Raw genomic sequence first — 20,843 nt, 5'->3', positions numbered from 1 at the left:
CGTCAATTTTGGCCGCCTGACAGCTTGCCAGAGGAAAGCAGTTTCACACATAAAATGTATTCTATCGTCAAAGTAGACTACGCTAGCTATAGCCTTATTAGCCTGATCAATGTGACAACATAGAAAAAAAGTTTACAAAAAACCGTGTATATTTCATGGAGGTATGAAGTCTCAAAACTGTAAACCTGAACCATGTCTGGTCTCCAAGAGCCAACAAAGCCCATAAGTATTGTTGAAGCAGAGGTTGGTGGGGAAGATTGTGACCTTCTTATTATTATTAAGTGCACCATTCGCAATCACTCCCGCAGGCAAAATTACACGAGATCCGTCTTTCAATTGGCCACCTGCATACATCCTCATTGAACGTTGTTCACAAAACCGCCCCTGCAGTTCCAGAGCAAGTTGCCAGGAAACCAAACTTGCACCACTCATTCCTTACATTAAATGCTATGCGTTTTGCAACCGTGAACGTGTGCTCGTGTGAGGGATAATAACTATCAACTTTGCACAAACTAAATTCAAATATTCCATGTGGTGCACCGATGGATAACCATGATCTTTATTTCGCTTTATTCACAACATAGGCCCAATGTACACACGCGTTTTCTCCAATCGACTCCAAGCCGCTGTGTCGACCTGGAGTCGACTTGGAGCCGCTGAGCCGAAATTGATTTGACTCAAAATCGTGTATAAATCGGGTCATAGTTCTTAGGCACAGTATTTCACAATATTTGAATAGGAACAAAGAAAACAATATATATCAAATGCAGTCATATATATGGACATCAATTTACACGTTTACTTCCCAGAGAAAGTAGCAAATATGACAATTGAATGCCATATGCTAATATCCGGCCTCAAAGTCTTTCTTGGACGGAGATATTATCTGCGTTATTCAGAAGCGTCCTTCTCTCTTCATCTGCCGCTGTTCTCCTGTGTTAAAAAATGAATGTTCAGAATTAAATTAGTCATTATGACATCCCTATTTTGCTACACAGTGCCAATGGTTTCTGTTGGTGTACCAAGCGCCATGATCATTTTCACCGGATGTTTGCTGGTTCAAAGAGGATTTTTGCAAGACTGTCTGTACACTTGGGGAGGCAATCCCTCTGTCGTTCCAATGAGGTTAAAATGTTTTAACCTAATGCCTTGGTCGTTCGATATGCGTCCAGTAGCTCAGACCCTTTACAGTGCCTAGTGATAAATAGGACAAAGGTTTCCTTGCTGTTCTAGCAGCTGAGCAAGTCACATCTTTAAAGGGTTGGCTTGCCCCTCCGTATTGGAGGCACCTGAAACGAGGGTCCCCCAATATACCGTACGTCCCATCCGGAAGACGGCGAACCTCCAGCCCTATACAGGATTCTCAACTGTAAGGCTGCTGCCAGTTGAGCCACAGGTGCATCCCGTAATTCGATATTCTGTTTAATTCTTTAAGGCATTGGTACAAACTCGACCACACAAACCTCGCGTCCAGGGCCATCTTGGTTTTCATGCGAGACTCCTCGGTGATCGGGTACAGCCAGACGAACAACAAGGCTATGACGTAGGCAGCAGGAGGCGTGCCCGCCGTTATGTACCGGAGAGCCTGTTTCACTCTGTTCGGCTGGACACAGTCATCTGCGTTGTAGTTCGCGGACCTAGACGGTAGGTTTAGACGGTAGATAACACCTGGCATCAAACAGCAGTAAATGTAATTTTGCACCCCAGCGAGGTCGTATACAACTGAATTATTCTACGAACAAGGTACACTGAAGTCATGATAAACATAGATTACTTACGCGTCGCTCAAATACGCGTAGTCAGTGAGGAAATGCTATGGACAGCCACGAGCATTTAAAATATATCTCTTTCACGTCATATGATAGTGTCACAAAACCTACTGCAGGATCCAGTTGAAGACAGCAGTGCTGATGCCGTTCATGACAATGCTTGAAGACCCCCAGAGGGAATACAAAATAGACGCCATCTTCTTGTCAGTCTTGAGCTTGAAATTGTCGATGACGTCCGTCTTCATAACACTGTGATTGTGCATATGACTACATGTTATGGTTTCGTCCTTCTCGAGTGTGGCAAGGAACGCATGACTAAGAACTCGAATCGACTTCAATTGTGACATAGAACAGATATGCGAAACATAGAGTGAATCATTGCATTAGAAATTAGAAGAACATTATTTGCATATTGAAGTCCAAAAATGCAGGAAATCTTGCCTTAATATCAGTTTAAAAGAGCCATCTCCTATCCCACCCCACACAGTCACAGCATACATGAACGGTAGCAGCGCGGAGCCCAACAGTTCTTCCGTTGCTATCAGGAGAGCAGCGTTGTTGGGCAGTAGGAAGACCTGAAATCATGCGAATCAGTAAGTATATACCTCCGTCCGTGATTCTGTCACATCCCTACGACAGAAATAAACTTTCTTACACCACCTCTACCTACATATAGTTGTTACATTGTAGTAGCCGTCTCAGGTAGGGAAAAAAAGAAGAAGTCGTACTTACCAGAATCCCTAAGCATACTGTTTCTTTCCGGCCAATTCGACGCATAACTACACTCCAAACGAATGTCGCTACTATTGACGCTACCTGTGTGGAGGATTGAGGATGAACGAAGAGGTAATCAGGAGGGTGTTAGTTTTTTCAGTCAGTGGTTAATTAATAGTTTTGTCGGTGTTAGTTGTATTTGAGTTTGCTATAACTTCTATTCGTTTTGTTACAATGGCCCGATATAATCAGTGTTACATGGCGAGTGGATGTCTATCGTCCGTGCTACAATGGTACCTACAAAAGAGTGCAATTGCTTTAAGTGAGATATTCATATCACATGTGTTTCCACACTTTATGTTGCAATGTAGGACATCTGCATCCCAGGAGGCATACGTACCGTATATACAATAATAATGTAGAACACCTGGTCTGACAAGTTGAAGGTATACTGCAGTAGCAAGGCGCGGTAGTTCTGCTTAGTCTGCAACATATAAGAAGCACTTTGTAAGCTCGTAGATCTACTTATCAAACAAGGGGAACGTTTGGCGTTCACTTTATGATTAGAAGCTTATGAACAGTACGTATAAAGATGCGACAGCAAAGAAAGCATCTTGCATGACTAAATGTTGAGCTGGTTGATAAATTAGCCAATCATAGGTACAATGTACCTGTAGGTTGATGTAAATTTGACGATTTCAATTGTTGATTTTGTGTTTTTGAAAAGGTAAGATATTGAGAGAACTCACATTAAGGCCCAGCATCAACAATAAATTGATTACAGCCATCGCTAGGAAAGGAGGATGGAGGACAAGTTCTTTGATGTCACCAGCGGGGAAGCATGAAGAACGTTGTACTCTGCTGATATCTGAAATAACGACGTGTTTTTTTTTTTTAAGTCTCGAAATGAAAAGCACGCGGCAATCACGCAAATGGAAAGTGTTGGTACCTTTTCTTTCTGGAACGCCCAAAACGGCCGCCAGTCCACAGACTACAAAGATGCCAGTTCCAACAGCTCCTGCAGTCATGTACGCCGTTTTCTGCAGAGGACGAATAAGCGTCAGTTTGTAGCTCAAAGTACTATTCATTTCGACTGAACGGTATCGTACACGTAGGTCCAAATTGTGTTTTGTTTTGTCTTCTTTTGGTGCAATTGACTGGCAAGCCGTCTCATAGGGCGGCACTCATCAATGTAGTTCTACACTTGGAGTTGACAAGCACAAGGCGTACAAGAATTGACTTGGATGATCCGTGGCGCAGGCCTACTTTTGTCGGTATGTGTGATGGGTTTTTTAACCCGCTTGAGTGAAGGTATATGCATGTTGTATGTGACGTTGTTCAAAGACACATACAAGCCAAGAACGATAACTGAGGTAACTAGCAAACGAGTGGGTACGATCTTAGGATAGTCTCCAAGCAGACCCAACGGTGCCTTAGAGATAGTATCAAAGCTGGCCAGGGACTTAGTGCCCGTTTGTCTCCCTTAGCCGGCTATCTCCCTTTGGCCGGCTATATTCCTTTGCCAGCTTTAATATATTATCTCTAAGGCACCGATGGGTCTGCTTGGAGACTATCTTAGGAAGCTAAAAGATAGCGACGCCGGCGTTACGATTCTTACCTCTGTATCTAGAGACGGTCCGTGGTGCGCATGTGTTCCGTTGAGAGTCGCGTTGCCACACGGGTCGTACCCAATGTTGGCGTGGAACAGCGCGAACGTCCCTTGTTGGATCAGTGTGGACAGCAGGATTGCAGCAGTGTCAAAGGCGGACGCTAAGGAGCATAGCAGAGACAAGTCATTCCATTTCGTTCCGGCAAAACCAATATCTTAATCTCCGTGAAGTAATAAATGGAGTTTTGATTCTTTTTACAATTTCGAAAATTCCGTCAGTTGATGTTCATTTCATCTTATGTTCATTTTTAGCTAACATTTGTTGATTATCCCCTTTTCACAGTTACAAATGTGTGTAATTTCAATTATTTACCATCATGGTTTAACAGTATTTCTTCATAAATTATTCAAATTAGTTTCTCAGTTGGATGATTGATTTCTTTTTTGTGTGCGCCTCTTTCTAGGAAGTCTAAAACATCTCTTCGGAACATCAATACCTACTCACATAAGAAAAAGCAAATTAATTGATCCAAAGGATCGTGAGTTACAGGTGAGAATCACCGAAAATACGACGCTCCTTCGTGGCCATTATAAATAATGTAGCAAAACGTACAATATGTATTCAGGGTGTCTCTTTCTCTCGGTTCCTGGGTCGCAAACATCACGAGGGAGGACCTTGCATTGCCAAATCCCTGGAAGATAAATGATATGAAATTGATGTGACCCACATCCCTACATAGAGACCTGGATTATAATCGCAATGTTGTTTTCTTTACTTATTATCCGTAACGTTACTTATTTCTTTGTTTGATCAATGTATACTGTAAAGTTAGTAAAGGGAGACCTTCGTATAGGTAGCAGCTTTTGTACTGTTATATCTCTTTATGTCTATATTTCATTGCCACGTATCCATTGTTTTTTTTCTTTAAGTGCGAAATAAATCAACAATAAAAAAGTCTATTCTTTCAATGGCACGGTGGCCAGAAATCGGCCAAAGTTGTGTATTTACCCACTACCGTTATCGAGGAACATGATACGTTTGAAGAGAAGATATACTGCTTTTCTACTATTGTGAGATTCAGTCGAAGAGTCGCAACAAACTTACAAAGAAAAACTAAGTCTGTCTGTAAGCCAAAGTGTCTTTCCATTACAATAATGATATCGCTATAGGTTAAGATTTGTCAAGCCCATCTCTGACAGCGAGTTCATACCCTCATGAGAAGTTTGAATCCGCCGTAGAAGACAAGATACCATATCAGCTTTCCTGTAGGACTGACGATGTCAGGGGAGAACCACAGGAAGAAGTAACAAGCCGCGGCCGGAAACGTGGTGAGGAAAAGCCTGAAATTGAAGTAAACTGATTTCAAAATGTTCACCGTGGCTATTGACAATAGTTGATAGCCGTCGTCATAGATGTTTCCGTGGCCGCTCAGACCTTTTCAAACTGTCCTGATGTCTCAAACTAAGCTCCAGGACACCATGTGTGGTATTGAGATGCAAATGTTATAGGTTTTGCCCTCAAAATGTAACGTTAGATGCTAAAAACATCAGAGAGGCAAAGGAACTTTCCCTTCTTTTTGGAAGGTAAGGGTAATTCTGAAGGGACCTAAGCTAGGAAGATAAAATCCTTCATATTTGGTCCGACCAGGTTGATGATAACTTAACAGCGAACACCTATCTCATGTAGCAATTAAGGGTTAATGGCCCGCCCCGAGGTGTATATGGTGTCATAACGCCTGGTCCTTTGAGAGGCAAGGAACTTTCCCTTCTTTTTGGAAGGTAAGGGTAATTCTGAAGGGACCTAAGCTAGGAAGATAAAATCCTTCATATTTGGTCCGACCAGGTTGATGATAACTTAACAGCGAACACCTATCTCATGTAGCAATTAAGGGTTAATGGCCCGCCCCGAGGTGTATATGGTGTCATAACGCCTGGTCCTTTGCTATAACCACCGAATAAAACCACCGAGTGAGCGAAGCGAACGAGGTGGTTTTATGAGGTGGTTATGGCAAAGGACCAGGCGTTATGACACCATATATACCGAGGAACAGGCGGGCCATTAACCCTATTATCATATAGCCTACCCACACTGACCCATTTAAGAGTAGAGTTGAGTAGAGTAGAGTTTCCGGTTGGGTAGGAGTGACAAATTCCTTTATAAAACATACATCTTTTATTCAGTACATAAATTTGAACTGTGAATTTGAACAACATAAAACTTGTACGTGAAATGTATTTCTGTTCCAAGGCTTGAAATAAGAACAAAGTCGATTCATTATGTTACAAACTGTTGCACGCTCCGTATTTCTCCACTCGCCCATTCTCCAGTTTGTCGAGTTCGTTCGTATCAGGTGCTAAATCTCTGCCGGCTTTCCTGAGGTATTCCGGGATCCCTGTGCTTCACAGCTCTTGAGAATCTCGTTCACTACGAACTCAGACACGTCTTCTCCGAAGAAAGGTAGCATTTTGGTCCTCCAGCGCCATGACCGCTACTCAATGGCGGACCGTGGTGTTATTGTCGTCTGAACTTGAATGGGCGGGGGTGCAAATAATTTTATTTTCCATTTGTAGTTTAAATTGGACATGACTTGAAATAGATTTTATTGTCTTAAATATTATAGGTAATTCAATGTTGTTTTAAGACGGCAAATGTTTTCTTTGAACAAAGAAACACGCACTACCGATGTTAATAGAGGGAGCCATCCCCCCTGCCATGCCTGTACTTATTCCCCTATCTTGGCAGATGGACGATTCCTGGATATCTCATTCTGATTGGCCAGCGTCCTGTTTGTCTGTCCTTCTGATTGGTTCAAACTTTCAAAAGTCATTAATGCACACGTGCGATAATAAAAAAATTAATGCATGGCTGTTACGGCGTCATAACCAGCATGAAATGGGGCCTTCTGATTGGCCAACGTCCCCTGGCTATATGATAATAGAAATTAACAAGTTATAGCAGCTAATTGTGACATTTTTGCTGTTTTTCTGTCTCAACGATAAGGATGAAAAATTTGTCCAACATGTACAATATTCAAGTGCACCGTTCGACCTACCATGGTTTCAGCTTGCCCCATCTCGTGTTGGTTGCTTCCACCAGAAATCCGACGAAGAAGCCGCTTACCGATGACACGACTTTGGCCGTGATCGTCAATATAGAGTTCTGGGCAGGCGTGATCTTAAACAGAGAGTGTTGGAAAAAACTTTATAATGTGTCGTCAATCAGAACATTTCTAGTTTGTAACAAAACTGTAGCAGAATCATGCACAAACTACCAACTTAATGTTAGACGTTTGTTCTTGCGTAGATTCCTACTTGAATAGAAGTTATTAACACCGCTGCAAGACATAACCAGGTACGTACAAATAATCTTACTACACGTGGTGTCATGAGGCCTTGTAATTTGCCATAAGGCCATGCTGATTTGATTATATGGATGACATCCGCGCTCGCACCAATTTTCGGCCGTTTCCAAAAAAAAAAAAAGTTTTCAACCACACAATAAACTCTGCAAAGCAGCTGTAAAATGAGCACAAATATTCCGTAGATTAAAAAAAAGGTATCAGAAAACAGATAACTAATCATAGTCTAATGCCATAGAATGCCAAAATAAATCTAAAGTCAAAGAATAAGATGTGAAAGGACAGAAAGAAAAAAATCTACTGTTGGTAGGGGAGGTACCAGTACAGAAGGTCCTGTTCAGGTCCAGAGGATCATTTTCAGGTCCGATCGTCTGTGGAAACTTGAGAACTGGCAATACTCAAAACAATCATGGTAATTGGTCAGTTTTGCTACAAAGGAATCTGTTTGGTGGATTATTGGACTCCCACTGGCATTTAAAAATCCCATCTCCAAGTAATAAAGGCTAACTGTCTTTGTACCTTTGACTGTAGAAACTTGGTACAATTGACTATAAACTCTACTTGACTTCCTCTTGTTGTCTTCTTGGCCCCCGGTAAGACCCCAAATGCCTGCCGACATAGTGTGTCCATTTTGTAATTGGCGAAACCTGTTCCTCTGATTTTTTTCCAGGTCTGTTTTTTTCGGATTGGTCCAAGTAGAAAAAAAATCTCTTGCACCCGTATAATGTGCTGGTCCCTACACCTAATTGTTGGTACACCATACTATGTGTGTTTAGTCTTATGTTCAACCTTCCTGGCCACTTTGATTTCATACTGGAGGCAACTTTTTTTTTTTGGCCAAACTTTTTTTTTATTCGCTCGCTCGCATCAGTTTTGGAGTTCCCAGAGGATGTCATCCATATAATCAAATCAACATGGCCTAACTACCGAACAAAACCATGGAACGGTCACATGGGTCATTTATTGTAATATATGACTTCTTGAGATTTATTTTGTCTCCATTTGTGGCACCTATTTGACACTTTGAACCTATAACGTCTGATTGGACAACGTTATCTGGTTATGTGACAATATTTGATGATAGGTCAAAGGTCAGTAAAATTTCATGAAGGATTTGACACAATTCTGTCAAGCATGTTCATGCATTATGCAACAATTACAATGATGTCATGGGGTTGAATCTTCACATCTTTGTTTAAACTGTATAGATACAGACCTTAAAATGATTGACTGTGGATGTATATTAGTAAATTGACAGAATGGGGTAATATCGTAACGTATATCCTCTTTAATTTCAGCATTAATGTCTGCTCAGTGCCCAACTATCAAAGAAAATGCTACGTTTGAAGATAGAAACATTTGATTTCAAAAGGTTCGTTCGGATCATTGCTTATTAACCATACACAATAACCACCCACCTGTGCCACTTCGAGAATAAACACAGGAAAGAAAAGGCCAATGGCGTTCCCTGTAATGCTCAGTGCAACCGCAGACAAACCGTAACACACGTTGTTCCAAAAGTGGAGGGGTTTGGGATTCTCCTTCGTCATTGTTGTAATCTTGTCCACAGGATGTCTCGATGTTGCCGACGAATGATTTGACCTACGTGTTAGGGTTTGTGATTCTCCTGTCGCTAACAACCATTCTAATCCTGATGCTAGTACTTCTGTCAATGAAACATTGCATAACATATATCAATCATTAACTAGAAGAATTAGTTACTAATTGGATTCCGATAGTCGACCATATATACGATTCCACGATATTGGAAATTACTAACATACTGTGCACAGTTTGTACAAATTTTCGTAATCCTACATTACAATACCATACAGGAACATTATCAATCGTCCGCTTGCATCGTTAGTTGATGCGTGGCGGCTACAGAGAGTCACCACGTGATTATTATGCACGTGCACCTCAGATGATTACACCAAAATGGCCTGCTAGTGGTGATGCGTCATTGCTTACACGTATGACACAGAGCAGGCGGCAACTTTACTGGACATTTAGGTCACTTGTGAACTACTTGTGTCCCCATGTAATCAACATTCTACCATCATTTATAGTGAGCAATTGGGTTGGTCTCAATCATGATGTTTCTGACCTAGGGTGAAGAGATGCTGTTACAGTTCCAATCATGTAACCCGTAACCTTGGAGTGGCCTTCAGGCCTTGTTACGTTGTGACCATTAAGTAAAAAAAAATGTTAAGATATCCAACGTGCAACCCTTTCTTACCTACAACATCGCAGGTGGTATAGGCAGGCGCTTGGGTGTAATGTATACCATGGCTGACACTTCGAATTGACCAAAGTCACCAAACAGACCTTTAGTCGCGGATCAAGGTGCACCTTGTTCCGTCGTTCTATGCATTGTTCTCAGGACGGCTACAAAGTTACAACACGTTAATATCAACGCTGCCTTTGTCCTAATACGTCTACTCAGTCAAGAAATATGTAGGAGGAATCGTTTGTACATGTAGGCGTCTCGCCGCTACAGGGAATGGGAAAGTAACGAATACAATAAGTAGGTCGGACAAGTTTACATGAGGGATAAAGAATGTTCGACAGACAGAACCGCCGGCGTCAAAATATTTTATTCTCCTGTCAGCAGATTCATTTCTTAATTCTTATGAACGTGTTAAGGCACCTCTAATTATCACCAAATGTCTTGTCTCACTCTATGGATCCCTTGCAATACTTTTGCTCACCGCTTACCTCAAAGTGATCTGTGTTCGAGATTATGATTTGCAATCACTCAGCAGTGCAGTGTGTGCCTAATCAAACACTAGTGACAAATTCCAGTGAGTGATCGGAGATCTCATACCGCTGTGAGATATTTCGACCTGTTGAAATGTATTGTTTTTTTTATGCAAAAAATGTTGTAATTAGCATAATCTATTCCAATTGATCGTCTTCTCTATCAAAGATTCATAGATCGCAGTGGAAAATTCCATTCTAATATCGATCATCCAAATAACTTTCACATTTTAATAATCAATGGATGTTCGGTCTAAACTTATGTTTTGAACTGATAAATCATCTGTGTTATTCCAGACAGTATTACTCTCGGTGCCTGTTACTGTCCTCCTGTCACGGCGTTTAATTAACAAGGTCAGCACACTTTGTGCCAGAATGCCACCTCAACAGGGAGTAGTTTAAAGGGGTGACCATTCACTGAACGGAGACGTCATCTACGGCATTGAGGAGTGCTCTCTCCTCCTCTTCTGCTGCTGCTCTCCTGTATTCAAAAGGACCAATATGAGATACTTGCAGAAAAGCACACAGCAATAATTATGATGGCATCCCTACGTTGCTGCACAGTGTATCTAAGGAAGGAAGTAAATACCGACGAAGACGCCTGGGCTTTTTTTCACAGGAGGTTGGCTGCATCACAGAAACATTTTGTAGAGAAGGGTGGTATCAAATTCTAAAGGCAATACAACTCTTTGAGCTAATATCCTAGTCGTTCTGCTGGTGATATGCTTGTACTCTGTCTGTTTAGGCCATGTTGATTTGATTATATGGATGACATCCGCGCTCGCATCAATTTTCGGCCGTTTCCAAAAAAAAAGATTTCAACCACACAGTAAATTGTGCAAAGCAGCTGTAAAATGAGCACATATTATGTGCTCATTTTATATATGCCATAGATTGAAAAAAAGGATAAGAAAACATAACTAATGCCATAGAATGACAACATAAATCTAAAGTCAAAGAATAAGATGTGAAATGACAGAACGAAAATAATCTATTGTTGGTAGGGGTAGGTACCAGTACAGAAAATTCAGGTACAGGTCCGGTTCAGGTCCAGAGGATCATTTCCAGGTCCGGACCTGAACCTGATTGTCTGTGGATACTTGAGTATTGGCAATACTCAAAATAATGGTAATTGGTCAGTTTCGTTACAAAAGAATCTGTTTGGTGGATTATCCGACTCCCACTAGCGTTTTAAAATCCCATCATCATGTAATCAAGGCTAACTGTCTCTGTACCTTTGACTGTAGAAAGTTGGTAGAAATGACTATAAAATCTACACGACTTCGCTCTTGTTGTCTTCTTGGCCCGGTAAGACCCCCAAACTCCTGCCAACATAGTGTGTCCATTTTATAATTGGCGAAACCCATTCCACTGTTTTTTTTCGGATCGGTCCAAGAAGACAATGTACTGGTCACTACACCTGCTGGTATACCATACTATGTTTTTAGTCATATGTTCAACCTTCCTGACCACTTAAATTCCATACTGAAGGTAACATTGTTTTTTGGTCAAACTTTTTTTTATTCGCTCGTTCGCATCAGTTTTGGAGTTCCCAGAGGATGCCATTCATAATCAAATCATCATGGCCTTAACCTCAAGTATCTAAAAAAAGTAACAAACCTCGCGTCCAGGGCCATCTTGGTTTTCATGCGAGACTCCTCAGTGATCGGGTACAGCCAGACGAACAACAAGGCTATGACGTAGGCAGCAGGAGGCGTGCCCGCCGTTATGTACCGGAACGCCTGCTTGACGCTGTTTGGCTGTACATCGTCATCCGCGTTGTAGTTGACGGACCTGAAAGTTGTTTCGGTAGTAGACAGCACTTAACATCAAATATGATTAATATAATTTGGGTCCCTAGCACCTACATTTTCATTTTCATTTATTGGGAATGCAAACAACGCATGACAAGTGACAGCCAGACAGCAGCAAGGCTGGTAACGGCTAGCACACACAACATAATACAATAATAAATAATAATAGATAATAATAAACCCACTCAACTCTCACTCAATACAAATCATTACAATATACAAGACCTACGACGGAATATCAATATCTACAATAGCAACACATCATACAATAGCAGTAAATTATACAATGAACAAAATACATCATCATCATCAATATAAATACCAATAAGCGAAAAGAAAGAGAAAAGATGGAACGGTTGGAAAGTCTGTTGGGTTTAGTATTTTTACACGTCAGTGATCAGATAAGAGGTGGCGGACTCTGTGACTTCACCGGGTAGAAGGTTCTATAGACTGCGGTGTACAAGAAGAAACTGTAAGTGTTTGTTCTACTCCGGTTGCACTTTGCTTTGTCTGGGTGCAACTGAAGACACCAATCGTTGAACCAGACTGACACAATCTGCAAATATAACAATAACCGAATATAACTGTTCGTAGGCTAATGCAAGAGGTTGAAAGGTAACACAGCCAGAAGTATGTTCTTTAGGCAGAATCTAGGTCATTAGAAACTTAGCTAACAAGGTGCTCAAGTTAGGACACCATTCATAAGGGTTATGCGAACCAAACAGTTGTTTGCACAGCCAATGAGAAATGCCATGGGCAGCTCTCTTTTCACGCGATGAAAATGCCACAAAACCTACTGTAGGATCCAGTTGAAGACGATAGCGCTGATGACGCCATTGATGTCGTTCACGGTATCCCACATGGAATAGAAGATAGACGCCATCTTCCTGTCAGTCTTGAGTTCGAAATCGTCGATGACGTCCGTCATCATAACACTGTGAATGTGCAAATATTCTCATCAAGAGTGACAAGGAATGCTAATTCAACTTGACGTTAATTGCAATACAGAACTTCTATTATGCGACATAGAGTGGATAAATAAAATGGAGAGCAGATGAGCAAATTCTACTTTTTTTTATTACTTATTACTTATTCTATTTATTCATTTGATTTATTCAGTTTACCATTTGTGGAAGAATTGACATAACAGGTGACTATCACCTTTGCAAGATGTCAACCCGGAGACCAGACAGTAAGGTTTGATCCACTCACACCGGGAAGGACCCCTTCTCTTTTCGATAAGTGGGGTAGGTTCTTTAACGTGCTGAAGGTGAAGCTCTCCCCAAACACGGGACTTCCATTTAACGTTCTATCCGAGGAACGAATTACTCATTTTAGTGAAGTGAGGTAAGTCGTGTAAAGTGCCTTTCCCAAGGGCACAAGATCGGTGACATGGCAGGTTTCGAACTCGGGACCTCTTGGGCTTGACCCCAAAGTACTTCCGATTACGCCACACGATCTGACGATCAAATTTCTTTGTAGAGTTCCGAAAATGTATGAAAACTTGCCTTGGTAAAAGATTGATAGCGCCATCTCCTATCCCACCCCAGACAGTCACAGCATACATGAACGGTAGCAGCGCGGACCCCAGCATGTCCTTAGTAGCTAACAGGAGAGCAGCGTTGTGTGGCAGTAGGAAGACCTGAAATCAAACGGATCAGTAAGTTCCGGAAATAATTTCATCAGGTTGGTAGAATATAGGATATACGGGGATTCTTGTACACAACCAGGATGTACTTAATGTGCTTACGTTTCGGCGTCTATCAGACACCTTCCTCAGAGCTTCTGACGATGTAGGTGGCGCTTTTGAGACGAGAACACAATCCCAAACAGTACGCCATGTGCCTCCAACTATGATATGTACACTGTACGTCATCAGGACAGAAGTAGAGCACGTCACACCACCTCTACTTGCCCATGGTCTCATGTTCAGTGTTGCATTGGAATGGTCGGTTAAGGTGCACTCTCTTTGCACTTGCGTCAAGCTTGCGTCACTGCGGGGTTCGTTCACTGCGTCACTGTTTTGTAGTTTATCCGATTTATTATAATTTATATATTGCATAATACGTTAGTATACGTTATATATTGATGGTCACCCCCTTCAGCAAGTCACCTCTGCCAAACTGTTAGGGGTGATAGTGCAGTCTGACCTGAAATGGAACGGCCGTGTGAACCACACCATCAGTCAGAGTAGCAGACGACTCTTCCTCCTACGCCACCTCAAAAGGTTCAAACTCCCTGTACCTGACCTGGTGACTGTTTACATAACCTATGTGCGTCCGCTGTGTGAGTATGACTGCCCCGTCTGGAGTCCTGGGCTTACATCAACCCAAACAGTCCAGATAGAGAGTATTCAGCGCCGCGCTTGTCGGATAATCCTCGGTAAAAACTAACAAACTACTCGGAAGCATGTGACCTACTGGGACTACCCACTCTTCAGCGACGACGTGAACAGCTCACTATGAATTTCGGCTACTCCTTGTTGCAATCAAAAACATTCAGACAGTGGCTCCCACCAACCCGAGGTGAGACCAGTGGACGGTGTACGAGATCACACAACAAACTAACCACTATCAATGCCAGAACGGAGCGGTATAAGAACAGTACCATTCCCCACATCGTCCGACTACTGAACTCATGAACTGTGTTACTTTTGCTTCAACTGTCGATTTTACCGGTCAACCCAATGTATATATGGTAATATGTTAACTGTGAACGATTTTAAATGTCCTTGTTAAGTATCATGTGAGTACAAGAGCAATCCAGGGCCTAATGGACCAAATAAACCATTATTATTATGACTTAGAGGACGACAAAATAAACAAAAAGTAAGAACATTCGTTCTTTATCTCTGAAATTCGTTGACTATCTTTCGAACCCCGCAGGGACGCAAGTGCAGTGAGAGTGAATCTTTAGATAGGGCAAATGAAGAAGTGACTTACCAGAATCCCCAAGCACATAACTTTCTTTCGGCCGGTTCGACGCATAACTACATTCCAAACGAATGTCGATACAATTGAAGCTACCTGCGGGACGGATTGGGAGAGAAGCAAGGAAATCTTTATTGACACGACAAAAGTACAGCGACTTTCGTAAGGTCTATAACAACTACTTACAGTACAACTAAACAGTTGACGTATTCATACCTATAGATATATGGATATCTATAGGTATGAATAAGTCAACATATTGGGTCTTGCATGTCATTTACTCTGTTAGTTCTACGGTATAAGCATTCGTGGATATATTTGCCTACTTGTACGCAGTAAGTGTTTCAAAAAACAACAACAATTCCGAGGCCTATTGCCCATGGTTGGAACAGTTTATAAGCTAACAAAAGTAATGTATGTTGATGTTTGATGTTAGAAATGTTTCTAACATGTATGAATACAGTAGAAAATATTGAGAACATCTAACAGATGTTATGACTAGTTCTAAACAGTTACTTATCAAAGTTAGATTGTTACAAAGATTTCCAAGATGTTACAAATAGAACAAAAGGCAACAAACACCCTCTTGGTAATGTAGAATTGACTCTAATGAACAATAGTCTGCAATGTCTTTGAGGAATATATTCAAATCACATGTCTTTCTATACGTTATGTTGTAATGTAGGGTATCTAAAACCCATGAACACTGGGGGCATACTAGCTTCCATAGCAGGCTCGCTGGGGGCCTCTTCCCAGTCTTCTTGGCTCATAATACACTTTTACTTTCCCTTTTTGTACTGGGTCGCTGGACCATTAGCCAACGGCCAACGGTCAATCGACCCAGTGCAAAAGGAAATGGCCAGCAAAAGTGTAAGACGGAAAAGGGCCATAGAGAGCCTGCTATGGAGGCTAGGGCGTACGTACCGTATATACGATAATGATGTAGAACACCTGGTCTGACAAGTCGAAGGTATACTGCAGTAGCAAGGTACAGTAAGTTTGCTTGGCCTGCAAGACATAATAGGCACTTCATACGCTTTATCTACGCAGGGTTCAGCGTTCACTTTCTATTTCTGCATATCAGAAAAGTACCTAATATGCAATTTTAGAGTAGCAGTTTTTAAAAACAGTCGACAGCAAAGACAGGAAACAGCTCGATGCTAAATTATATATCAAGAGGTGTCCTTTGATCTTATTTGGTTGACTTTCGATTGTTTATTGTGTCGTTTGAATGAAAGAAAATGACATAACTTACGCTGATGCCCAGCATCAACAACACATAGATGACGGACATCATGAGAAAAGGACGATGGCAGAAGAGCTTTTTGATGGCACCGAAGGGGAAGCAGGAAGAACGGTGAGGTCTGGTTATATCTGAAACAGCAGCGTGGATGGTCTTGTCCTTTAACGAAAGTTTCAGATACACAGGTAAAATGATCAATGAACAATCCGGGACTACAATGTAAATGATACCTACCTAGTACCTGCAACTAAAAAAAAACTACCATAGCATGTTAAGACCAAAACCAGTTCCGCTGTAGTATGTATGTGTGTAGGCGTGCATGCACACATACACACACATCCGCACACACGCACGTGCACACACACACAAACACGCACAAACAAACACAAACACGAATATAGACGTTCCAATACCCTTTCTCTCTGGAACACCGAAAACTGTCGCCAGTCCACAAAGTACAAAGATGCCAGAGCCGACAGCTCCTGCCGTCATGTACGCCGTTTTCTGCAGAAGACGAATCAGAGTCGGATTAGCTTACTGCCGTGTACAAATGTAAGTTAGTATACAAGCTACAGGGGGATAAAAGGTAGTCTATTTCGACCGAAAGATATGGTACATGAAGGTCTACACTAGTATTGTTCGCATGACCTCATAGACTTACATAAGTACATAAGTACCCAGCCTCATCCAGAAATAGGGTACACTACAGATTTCGGAGCATATCTTAATTACATGGTATAGAGTCCTTTATCTATTCCACCAAATTTTATATCATTATGGTCATTACCAGTTTGTCAATGGTGAGAAAACTTCAAATGTTTTTCCTTCTCTCTCACCTAAAGTTGCTGGGCGTCGCAAGCAAAGCTATGATTAAAACGGCTGAATTTTGGAAGACATTCATAAAAGGCTTTATACTTTATAATCATGCCCCAAAATTTTGTTTGTACATCTTGCGTCAGGGTGAGACAGCGAATGTATTGATCGCCCCAAGTACAATTAAGCCGTGCGCAAAGATTCATGTGGATGATCTGTGGCGTAATTAGTAGTTCTTTAACCTGTTTTAACGAGATTGTTCAAAGCAAGGTCATAAGACCACTTCAAGGCATTGAACTAATAAGAAGTTGGAAATAACTGTGCCGGAGATAGCGGTGGAAATTTGTTTTGAAGGCTGACAAGTTGTAGACAGGAGGGAAACAGTTGTCGTCGAGAGAGTTCCATAATTCTGCTGTCCGGGGAAAGAAACTGTTGCTGTAGGACTTGGAAACCGGCAATTGAACAGTATAGCGATGTGGGATTAAAGAGAACATAGTGTTGCGCTCTCAGTGGAGGGACAAGTAGCATGAGATCATTAGAACAGTAGCCATAGACGTACCGGTAAAAAGGGACAGGGATGCAACGTTAACGTTTCGCCTGTGGGAGAGAGGCTCACGCTTAGATGCTAACTGATTGCCAATGGCCATACAAAACCTGCTTGAGTGGAGGCACGTCACATGTTGTGACGTTGAAGTCACATACAAGCCAAAAACAATAACTGATGAGGTAACTAACAAACGAGCTGGAGCGGTCTAACGAAGAAAAGCGCCGCCGCTATGATTCTAACCTCGGTATCCAGAGACGGACCATGGTCCGTCCCGTTGTGAGTCCCGTTGTGAGTCCCGTTGTGAGTCCCGTTGTGAGTCCCGTTGCCAGATGGGTCGTACCCAATGTCGGCGTGGAGCAGCGCGAAGATTCCTTGCTGGATCAGCGTGGACAGCAGAACTGCACCATTGCTGAAGGCGTTCGCTAAGACGCATCAGAGAGGCAACTCGTTCAGGCAAAATCAATACTAAAAAAACATATCCTCAGTCTCGGCAGAATTTTGGCTGATTTTTAACAAGTCTACATAGAAATAAGTCTACATAGAAATGTATTCTGGTGCTAGCAACTTGTTACAGACGTAACTAGAGTTCTACGAACGCATACCTAATTTCGCCAAATGAATTTAAGTTTTTCAAAGTTTGAAACATAATCGGCTCCTGCAGTCACAACAGAATCGTTAGTGGGCCTGTCCCTACACGACTTTAATGCTCCCTCTCAATAGCAATCTACTACTCAAAAATCAGGGTCATAGCATGATTTTCAAATCGGAAGTTCCACTGCACTGCAGTACCAAAGAAGGTTGCTTGGGGCCCAGAATCTAATTATTTCATCTCATACCAAATACCAAGACAATGCATCCAGGCATTCTCGAGTTAGCGTACACATGGTCACAGGCGGACAGGCAAATACACGAATGCTGACGAAAATAAAACCTTCTTGGCGAATGAAGTAATGTAGCATTACATACCATATGTGTTCAGGGTGTCCCTTTCTCTCGGTTGCTGGGTGGCATACATCACGAGAGAGTCACTTGCATTGCCAAATCCCTGGAAGATAAATGAAATGAAATTGATGTGAACCACATCTCTACATAGGGACCTGGAATATAATCTCAAATTACATTTATTGTAATGTGGTTTTATTATATTGTTTCCTTTATTCATTATCCATAACGTCACTTATTTTCTTTGTTTAATCGATGTATATTGTAAAATTAGTAAAGGGAGGTCTTCGTATAAGCAGGAGCTTTTGTACTGTTATGTCTCTTTATATTCCATTGCCATGTATCCATTGTTTTTTTTTCTTTCTAATAAGTGCGAAATAAGTAAACGATAAAATATTTGATAATGGAGATTACACAGACGTCAGGATCAAACAAAACATCTTTGCCATGGCGCCAAAGAGTGAGTTGTGTCTTGTTGCTCTTGTTATGGCAAATATTCTTATAACATATGAAATCAGTGAAGTCGTGTATTTTCGTACATAACGTTACACGTATAATACCATAATCGAGGGACATGTGCTTGACGAGAAGGCATGCTAGTCCTTTTTTTGATATTGTGAGATTCAGATTCAAAAGTAACAAGAAGGTGTGTCTCTGTGCCATGTCGCCTACCCAGTACATTACCAAGACTGCTCTATGTTTTCAGAATTGTTAAGTGCTTAAGTTAGTGTTTAAGTGACAGTGGATTCAATACCGTCGCGAAGAGTTGGTATGCGCAGTTGAAGACAAGAAACCATATCAGCTTTCCTGCAGGACTGATGTTAGGGGAAAACCACAGGAAGAAGTAACAGGCTGCGTACGGAATCGTTGTGAGGAAGAGCCTAGAAATTGAAGTAGGTAGAGGTCACAATTGGAAACAATGAGCTAGCTGGTCGGGCAGAAACCTCCCTGGAAATTAAAAAAAATGGAGGCATCGTCGTTTTTTTTCACTTTCAAGTCGGACGCCATAACTACCTATTTTGAGGCTCCAGCGGCCCTCTGGTTCACTTTTGAGTTTAACATACCGAAAACAACAGCCCAGGATCCAATCAGTTACCTTACTCCACCGGTGTGCACAAGGCACTGGGTCTAATGTTTCAATAACAATTTAGTTACTTAAACGGCAGAGGGATACTATTATCTTCCCTTCTTTTGAACAGTGAAAGGTCAATCTAATCACCAATTAGCAATAGCAGCCCCTAACGAAGGAGCGGATAAAGTTGGTCCAGGATAACTGCAGCACACACTCCTCTCCGTCCTTTATATGTAATACATATAGTAGTAGATTATGGACGTATTGTTGCTGTTATGTGTTGTTGGGCGATTTGGACAAATCTGATATACTCACAATTTCTGAAACAAAGTTTCAAACAGTTAAAAAAAGGAAAACTAGACAAGAGTTTTTTCACTGTTTTCATTTTTTTGGTCAACATTTCAAGGAACATACAAGAGAAGAAGGAAAGAAAAAGGGATGTGTCAAGCTACCCACAACAGGTTACTTGTCCGCCGAGCTCCCACCAACCCACTCCTGCCAACTTGACACATCCAAATAAAAAAAAGACATACGAAACGTAAAAGACAGACAGATTATACCAGTAGACTGATACGACTACAGGGAAGCAGGGGATTAAAAGCGCAGGCGCAGTTTTCCCCCGTCGACCCTCGCCCACTGCACTGAGCACAACAGAGACATACACGTTGTTTCATTCAGACGCACAAAGTCCAACCTACCATGGTTTCAGCTTGCCCCATCTCGTGTTGGTTGCGTCCACCAGAAAACCGAAGACGATGTCGCATACAAATGACAGCACCTGGCCCGTGGTCGTCAATATAGGAGGGCCCCCAAGGGGGGGTACCGACAACGCTCTACGCTAAATTCGGGACGGCCGGCTACGTAATACGCTAAATTATGGACGCTTCATTACGCTCTACGCTAAATTACGAAATTTCATAATGCATTATGCAAATATTTATTGTCTTTTGGCTGAACTCCGCCGACGGCAGAACATGTGAAGATGAGATCTAAACAAAACTGATAATTCTATCAATAAGATTAAAACTTAACTTCTAAAGACGTCTTGCTGGCCAAAGGCGGCGACAGCAAATTTCTTATGTGGCGTAATTTTCAGCACTTGTAGCACCGAAAGCGGAGGCGCGACAATCCTAGGGCGTCCGGGGGCATGCTCCCCCGGGAATATTGTGAAATCTTGACCCTCTGAAACGCCATTTTAAGCATTTTGAAGGGCAAATTTTGCTCACAGACTAAGCTAAGTTGAATAGCATCCAATTAGAAATTCACATGGT

At 41.8% G+C, this 20,843-nt stretch overlaps 2 protein-coding genes across 3 annotated transcripts; both read right to left on the bottom strand.

Moving 5' to 3' along the window:
• Window positions 1-297: 297 nt before the first annotated feature.
• Window positions 298-9,781, bottom strand: LOC118410463 (sodium-dependent lysophosphatidylcholine symporter 1-A-like). Of its 2 annotated transcripts, XM_035812195.1 has the most exons (14): window positions 9,691-9,781; window positions 8,870-9,117; window positions 7,146-7,267; window positions 5,304-5,433; window positions 4,706-4,784; window positions 4,102-4,253; window positions 3,433-3,523; window positions 3,233-3,351; window positions 2,884-2,967; window positions 2,502-2,585; window positions 2,211-2,344; window positions 1,881-2,018; window positions 1,464-1,637; window positions 298-933 (listed from the first exon to the last, which is right to left on the bottom strand). In XM_035812195.1, exons 2-14 carry the CDS (start codon window positions 8,999-9,001, stop codon window positions 858-860), a joined length of 1,515 nt encoding a protein of 504 aa, XP_035668088.1. In that variant the 5' UTR covers window positions 9,002-9,117; window positions 9,691-9,781; the 3' UTR covers window positions 298-857. The 2 variants fall into 2 exon arrangements, with proteins under 2 accessions (XP_035668088.1, XP_035668087.1); XM_035812194.1 differs by lacking the exon at window positions 9,691-9,781 and having other exon boundaries at window positions 8,870-9,607.
• A 249-nt stretch (window positions 9,782-10,030) lies between these two features.
• On the bottom strand, window positions 10,031-20,367 carry LOC118410464 (sodium-dependent lysophosphatidylcholine symporter 1-A-like). Its single transcript, XM_035812196.1, has 12 exons — window positions 20,271-20,367; window positions 19,255-19,381; window positions 18,525-18,603; window positions 17,799-17,980; window positions 16,612-16,702; window positions 16,211-16,329; window positions 15,880-15,963; window positions 14,968-15,051; window positions 13,534-13,667; window positions 12,823-12,960; window positions 11,832-12,005; window positions 10,031-10,692 (listed from the first exon to the last, which is right to left on the bottom strand). The coding sequence occupies exons 3-12, from the start codon at window positions 18,571-18,573 to the stop codon at window positions 10,626-10,628; spliced, it is 1,122 nt and encodes a 373-aa protein (XP_035668089.1). The 5' UTR covers window positions 18,574-18,603; window positions 19,255-19,381; window positions 20,271-20,367; the 3' UTR covers window positions 10,031-10,625.
• Between the last annotated feature and the right edge of the window lie 476 nt (window positions 20,368-20,843).

This window comes from Branchiostoma floridae, chromosome 2 (assembly GCF_000003815.2).
Source record: "Branchiostoma floridae strain S238N-H82 chromosome 2, Bfl_VNyyK, whole genome shotgun sequence".
In the NCBI taxonomy this organism is placed as follows: domain Eukaryota; kingdom Metazoa; phylum Chordata; class Leptocardii; order Amphioxiformes; family Branchiostomatidae; genus Branchiostoma; species Branchiostoma floridae.
The sequence above is the reverse complement of the archived record's forward strand: the minus strand, read 5'-3'. Positions and strand labels throughout refer to the sequence as shown.

Excerpts from the sequence above, each read along its gene's own strand:
- LOC118410463 (XM_035812194.1), bottom strand. The coding sequence starts at position 9,142 with ATGTTATGCAATGTTTCATTGACAGAAGTACTAGCATCAGGATTAGAA. Across the intron at positions 7,268-8,869 it reads TTATTCTCGAAGTGGCACAG|ATCACGCCTGCCCAGAACTC; the intron begins GTGGGTGGTTAT and ends TCTCTGTTTAAG. Across the intron at positions 2,019-2,210 it reads TCTTTTAAACTGATATTAAG|TGTTATGAAGACGGACGTCA; the intron begins GCAAGATTTCCT and ends GCACAATCACAG.
- LOC118410464 (XM_035812196.1), bottom strand. The coding sequence starts at position 18,573 with ATGTATGCCACCCAGCAACCGAGAGAAAGGGACACCCTGAACACATAT. Across the intron at positions 16,330-16,611 it reads CGGTGTTCCAGAGAGAAAGG|ATATAACCAGACCTCACCGT; the intron begins GTATTGGAACGT and ends CTGCTGTTTCAG. Across the intron at positions 15,964-16,210 it reads TGTTGATGCTGGGCATCAGC|GCCAAGCAAACTTACTGTAC; the intron begins GTAAGTTATGTC and ends TATGTCTTGCAG.